At 38.1% G+C, this 6,973-nt stretch overlaps 2 protein-coding genes across 2 annotated transcripts; both read left to right on the plus strand.

Moving 5' to 3' along the window:
• The first annotated feature begins 493 nt into the window (after positions 1-493).
• Positions 494-1,468, plus strand: LOC135155298 (uncharacterized). Its single transcript, XM_064104246.1, has one exon. The coding sequence runs from the start codon at positions 494-496 to the stop codon at positions 1,466-1,468; it is 975 nt and encodes a 324-aa protein (XP_063960316.1).
• Positions 1,469-1,492: 24 nt separating this feature from the next.
• LOC135155299 (uncharacterized) lies at positions 1,493-2,563 on the plus strand. Its single transcript, XM_064104247.1, has one exon. It carries the CDS (start codon positions 1,493-1,495, stop codon positions 2,561-2,563), a length of 1,071 nt encoding a protein of 356 aa, XP_063960317.1.
• The last annotated feature ends 4,410 nt before the right edge of the window (positions 2,564-6,973 follow it).

Here is a 6,973-nt window from a genome sequence, read left to right on the forward strand (position 1 = left end):
GATTTTCATCTCTATTGACACAGACAAAAGAATCATGTTCTGTAACGATTCTGTTGAACTTTGGTTCACAACACAAAAAACAGAAAATAACGAAGAGTTACCTCGAAATTTTCGGCTGCTAACTGCAACCTTCGTCAGCGATGTGACCCGATTTGACCTTAGTGACGTAATGGTCGATGATCGGGTCGTAGACATTCGGAAGCTTGTATCGCCCCCCGTCTCTGTTGAGAGAAGGTCTGAACGCCCGGATGTAGATGGCCTCTTTCACACCTCTCTCGAAGTACCGCGGCTCCCTGTTCAGCACTTGTACCTTGTTGATGTCAACACGATGGCCAGGGGATTCGATGTGGATGTGCTGAGATACCTCGGAGGAAGTGGAGCTAGGGCGTCGGTGTTCAAGGAATCTTGTCCTAAGGGAACGTTCTGTTTCTCCTATATAAGATTCCTGACATAGACCCTTAGTCGTCTGTCCTTGACAAGGAATCAAATAAATATGACATGGTTGTTGGAGAAGAAAAACGCGGAAAATTCTCGGAATTTTAACACCAACATCGCGTCAGATTGCATCGGTAAATGGGTGAAAAACTGCTCTGATCGTCTGTTGAGAGATTCTGAATTGTCGGTGTTAGTGAAAGGGCTTAATTTCTCCGTAGCGCCTACAGAGGTTCCCGCTGTTGACATCATCACTAGTACGGAAACCGCATGCCGTAAGTTGAACGAACGCAGTGCTACTGAGTTGAGATCTAAAGTCGTTGGATTACTGAGCCGACCGAGAAAACTCGAGCCCAATCTCAACAAAGAAGAAACTGAGGCTTTGAACGATTTGAAGAAAGACAAGAACATCAGAGTTTTACCAGCAGACAAAGGTAGGACTGTGGTTATTCTGAACACTTGTGATTATAATAGCAAATGTGAATATCTTTTGGATGATACCAACACTTACAAGAAACTTGGTTCGAAGGATCCTACAAGCAAGTATAAGAAGGAACTTGTTAGTGCTCTACAAGAAATAGAGAGAGACGGTGGTATCAACAGAGACGAATATCGCAGGTTATACCCAACTACAGATACCCCTCCTAAGTTTTATGGTCTCCCTAAAATCCATAAACCGAACATTCCACTTCGACCGATTGTAAGTAGTATTGGATCAATTACTTATAACTGTGCCAAGCATCTTGCCTACATTCTGTCACCTTTAGTTGGTCAGACTTGTCACCATGTAACTGGTTCTCAATCTTTTGCTGAATGTATTAAGAATGCGCGTGTTGAGGAAGACGAGGAACTGAGATCATATGACGTGACAGCTCTTTTCACTTCAGTTCCTATTGACAAGGCCCTGAAGATTATCCAATCCAAACTTCAGAGCGTGAACACTTGGAAAGATAGGACTCGCTTATCAGTGGACCACATTGTGAAACTGTTGGATGTTTGCCTGCGATGTACTTATTTTGTTCACAATGGCATATAATATCAGCAGATCCATGGAGCAGCGATGGGATCGCCAATTTCCCCCATTGTTTGTAATCTGTACATGGAACATTTTGAACAATTAGCTCTTGAGTCAGCACCTCATCCTCCAATATGGTGGTTTCGATATGTTGATGATACACACACTAAACTCAAGAAAGAATTCTCGCAGGAATTTACTGATCATCTGAACTTGATTGATCCGGACATTCAATTCACCACTGAAGGTGAGGAAGGACGGTCACTGGCATTTTTTGACACTTTGACGGTTATTCAACCAGACGGCAACTTGGATATCAAAGTTTACCGTAAACCTACGCACACCGACCAATACCTGAACTTCTCCTCTAATCACCCACTTGAACATAAGCTTGGTGTGATCAAGACTCTTTTCCATCGAGCGGAAGCGGTTATCACAGATCCAGTCACCGTTTCTGAGGAAAAAGCTCACGTTAAACGGGCTCTCTCCAAGTGCGGCTATCCTAGTTGGGTCTTCAACAAGATCGATAACTCAGCTAAAGGAAAGTCTCCGCCTAGAAAGGACAACCCCAAGCCACCCAAAGGACAGATTGTACTTCCGTACGTTAAAGGATTATCGGAAGCCCTTCGTAGGAATTTCAGTCAATTTGGCATTAGGATGTGTTACAAACCAACAAGGACCCTTAGACAGTACTTGGTTGCGCCGAAAGATAAGACAGAGAAGAAGGATATCACCGGTCCTATTTATTTGATTCCTTGTCAAGGACAGACGACTAAGGGTCTATGTCAGGAATCTTATATAGGAGAAACAGAACGTTCCCTTAGGACAAGATTCCTTGAACACCGACGCCCTAGCTCCACTTCCTCCGAGGTATCTCAGCACATCCACATCGAATCCCCTGGCCATCGTGTTGACATCAACAAGGTACAAGTGCTGAACAGGGAGCCGCGGTACTTCGAGAGAGGTGTGAAAGAGGCCATCTACATCCGGGCGTTCAGACCTTCTCTCAACAGAGACGGGGGGCGATACAAGCTTCCGAATGTCTACGACCCGATCATCGACCATTACGTCACTAAGGTCAAATCGGGTCACATCGCTGACGAAGGTTGCAGTTAGCAGCCGAAAATTTCGAGGTAACTCTTCGTTATTTTCTGTTTTTTGTGTTGTGAACCAAAGTTCAACAAAATCGTTATCTTTTACCAACACAGATGAACTTTCATGATCGTAATCATGTTCTGTGTTGACCCTTCCTGACTATTTCTGCTCGTTTTGCAGATTTTGCAATTCAGACCTCATCCAACACTTTTGAATCATGCTCTTTTCGTGATGGCATGATCATAACATGCATGGTATCATGTTAAAGAGAATTAAATGATCTTTTGAATGATGTCAAATATGCATTTTGGGAAATTGGGAGTTGGGAGAAATTAATGGCCAAACTCAGATTTCCTAATTTTTTTTTGCTCGTTTTGCAACTTTTCAGTTCAGACCTCAACCAACACTTTTGAATCCTGCTCTTTTCGTAATGGCATGATCATAACAAGCATGGTATCATTTTAAAGAAAATTAAATGATCGTTTGAATGAAATCAAATATGTATTGTGTAACATTGGGAGTTGGGAGAAAATAATGGCCAAACTCAGATTTCTAAACTTTTTTTGCTCGTTTTGCAGCTTTTCAACTCAGACCTCAACCAACACTTTTGAAATTTGCTCTTTTCGTGATGGCATGATCATAACAAGCATGGTATCATTTTAAAGAGAATTAAATGATCGTTTGAATGATATCAAATATGTATTGTGTAACATTGGGAGTTGGGAGAAAATATTGGCCAAACTCAGATTTCCAAACTTTTTTTGCTCGTTTTGCAGCTTTTCAATTCAGACCTCAACCAACACTTTTGAATCCTGCTCTTTTCGTGATGGCATGATCATGACAAGCATGGTATCATTTTAAAGAGTATCGTAGCACAAACGCTGAAAACAAAGAATAACGTACTGTTAGGAAAAAAATTGCTTGCATTTTTTCATCATAAACGTGTCTTCTTTCTTGAATAAAATCCAAGCACCTCGTTGAAATTGAATGTTCTTTAACATATTTGAAAATAAAATCCGCCACCGTGGTGCTTATTTATATGATTTTTTGTGAGGGCAGGTCAGAAAACCCCATTCACTTTGTACAGGAAAGCTATATGGTGAGTTCCAAAAAGATTATGTCATGCGACGATCAATCCCTGTTATTCGAGATACTGTCGCTCTCGCAAAACCTGACATACCCGACTGCTAATGTCCATTCACATCGATATTTCGATCGAGTCAAATCATTATTTGTGTAAATAATGCGTGCAGCCAGCACATCATAAAAGCTTGTAAAATTAGACATTGGAATCGTTTACTCCTATAATCAAGTTATTTTGTTCGACTTTGAGACCAAATAGTTTAGTGAGTCAGTATCATATTTAAAATTGGAAGTTGACTTGAAACGAATATTTAGTCACGCGAATCATGCAAAAATTCCTACGCTTCTAACAGGAGTAATTTAAAAAAAAAAAAAAAAGGACCTTTGTTTACTAAGGTCGATTCCTTGATGGATATGTATACAAATCAGTTATGCAAAATAGGATTTCTAGCTATTCAAATGTTGTATAATTATCGCGGTAGTTATATCGGAATGAAATCGATTTATTACATTTTCACAGTGTGTCAACAACTACTACAAACAAATTGAGAGCCATGGCTGGATCTGCAGATAAAGATTATCAGTAAGTAAGCCTATACTATGTATATTTCCCGACCCAACCAACCCCCCCCCCCCCCTCGAGAAAAGTGGGATTTCAGGAAAAATATATAAAAAATCAAACTAGCATAAAACTGAAATTTTAATAAAAATAGGATGTACGTTATAAAAAAAATGATATTTAAAGGTCAAAGCCCCCAAGAAATGTATTAATTTGAATAAATAAAGAAAAATATTTAAAAAAGATATATATAAAAAAACAATCATGAAGCTGAAGCCTTCATCAAAATCTGATGTAAAATAAAAAAGTTATGATATTTTGAATTTTCGCATATTTTTCTCAAAACAGTTATATGCACAACTCAGTGACATGCAAATGCGAGAGTCTATGATGTCTATCACTCACTATGTCTTTTGTTTTTTATTGTTTAAATTATACAATATTTCAATTTATACAGAATTGACAATAATGTAAAACTTGACTAAACTACAGAATGTTAAACAATTTTAATTCCACAAGTTCAGGGAGGAATAAAGCTCGATTTCAAATGACATGGGTGAGAAAATTAGAATATTTCATATTTCATATAATAAAATACAAAAATAGTGAGTGCGTGGTGTCATCAGTCTCCTCATTTGCATACTGGCCAGGATGTGCATATAACTGTTGTGTGAAATTTTGCGAAACTTTAAAATGTTATACCCTTTTTTTTATATAAAAATGAAAGTCAATGACGTAGCCCACTCAATAATCTTTTTTTTTCTTCTTCTTTTTCTTCATTGTGTTCCATGTTGAATATTTCTTTTTTGTAGAGAGCGTGTGTCAGTGGTAACCCAACATATTCAAGGATGAATCCAATCTTCTTTCTCACTATAATGTGTGAAACGCGTTTTAGATAATAAATAGTGAGTGGATAGCGTCATCAGTTCCCCATTTGCCTACGGACAAAGATGAGCACATACATGATTTAACAGTTTTGCAAAATAATAAGTGAACATTGAAACTTAATTTCTATGATTTTACATCTTAACTTGTTAAAATTAGCATTATGCAATTTTTTTTTCTCGTTTTTTTAATTAGATATTTGCTCTTGTGGACATGTCTTTTAAATACTATCTTAAAATAATTTGATAGGTTATACAGATGAAAGTAGCGGTGAGTTTACATGATTATAATATATACTTGAATACAAGCGGTGATCTATAATTTAAAAAAAATGCGGCATTTCTTTTTTTTTCTACGTCTTCAGCTTTCTAGACCAAAAGCTTCAGTCTCTGTATTTTGGTTTTTCCGCTGAACTGCGTTGGCCCACTCACCAATACATAGAATGAAGAGCTTGGAGGCCCGTACGTACAGACAACGTATTAGCAGTAACGTTAGATCTAACATTCGGCGGAAACCCGATTTTCGGATCGTTTTTTTTTTTGTACATAAAATGTCACATTATGAAAAAGAAATCACATCCATATTTACGAAAAAATGTTTAAAATTAAGAAATATCGTACCTTAGACCGCAGTTACCGCTCATTCCTTTCAAATGATGATCAAAACATCGTCATCTTCGATCCTTTCGTTGGTCAACGTAAGTTGCCATCTTGGATGACGTCATCATCCTTACAGACGTATTTACCAGTCGCTATATATAGCGATTTGTGCCGCTGCTTTGCGCTTGTAGATGTGCGTGCGTTTGGAACTTGTCGCTCGCATTGATTGGCCAGGATATCGAAAATTTAATCGGAAAGCCTTGTAAAAGCACAACTCGTAGACGGCTGCCATTTTTCCCTCTCCGGCAGAAAATTAAAAAATAAGGAATAACCCGGGGAATAACTCATCGGTAACACATATTTTCGATATTTTATAGAACTTACATAGTATCAAAAGAAAGATTAGAGTCTAACGAAAATAGTGGGCCTTCATTCAAGATAATATAATGTCATTTAAAAGAAATTAAAATCTGGAAAAAAAAACCGTCCTCCGAATTGCCGACCAGATTACACATGCAGGCTCGCACTAGCACACTACCGTCGGTGAATGGGGATTTAGTAAAATGTCAGAAATTGTTGAATAAATCCCCAGAAACGACGTTTATTCCTGTCTACAGCTTTTCATGCGTTTCATTATTTTCACGTACAATGTTTAAGGTCCAGCGAGAGGATGGTTACCGATCGCGAAATCTTAAAGATAAATGCCAGTTGTGGTAACGATCTCAAAATGACTTTTTACAGAATCCAATATATGAATAAAAAACATGTGCCGAAGGATTCTGGAAGAAATTGTGTAATCGCTGAGAAATAAGCGCGGATTCGGGCACTTCCGTCAGGTCTTTATTCCAGCAGTATAATATACACTGTACCGCGTATGCCTATCTGTGTTGGCGATCTTCAGTGTGATTGTTTTTCAGCTTAGATTTTATGATTTCACAAAGTTCAGTTCATGTAACTGTACCAGATCTGGATCGACGATGATAAAGCAATACTTAACCTTGGTTTTACAGACTCTCTCATGAAATAAGTGTTTTACTGCAACTACTGTAATTTAGCTTTAAACTTGTCAAGCGTCATGCCATTCGACAGTTCGATACACTCAAAGTGTGGTACGGTATGTCACTATTAAAACAGCTGCCATAGGACTTGTGTGCCAAAATTTATTAATTTTTTTTCATTTACTATTTTGTAATATTTTTTTTTGCTTCAATGGGGTCCCTTTCGACCAAAAATGATGGGGTTCAAATTTCGGCTCGGTGTAAGAATGGCAGAGGTAAAAATGGCAAAGGTAAAAATGGCAGAGGT

The sequence above is a fragment of the Lytechinus pictus genome, chromosome 8 (assembly GCF_037042905.1).
Source record: "Lytechinus pictus isolate F3 Inbred chromosome 8, Lp3.0, whole genome shotgun sequence".
Taxonomy (NCBI): Eukaryota; Metazoa; Echinodermata; class Echinoidea; order Temnopleuroida; family Toxopneustidae; genus Lytechinus; species Lytechinus pictus.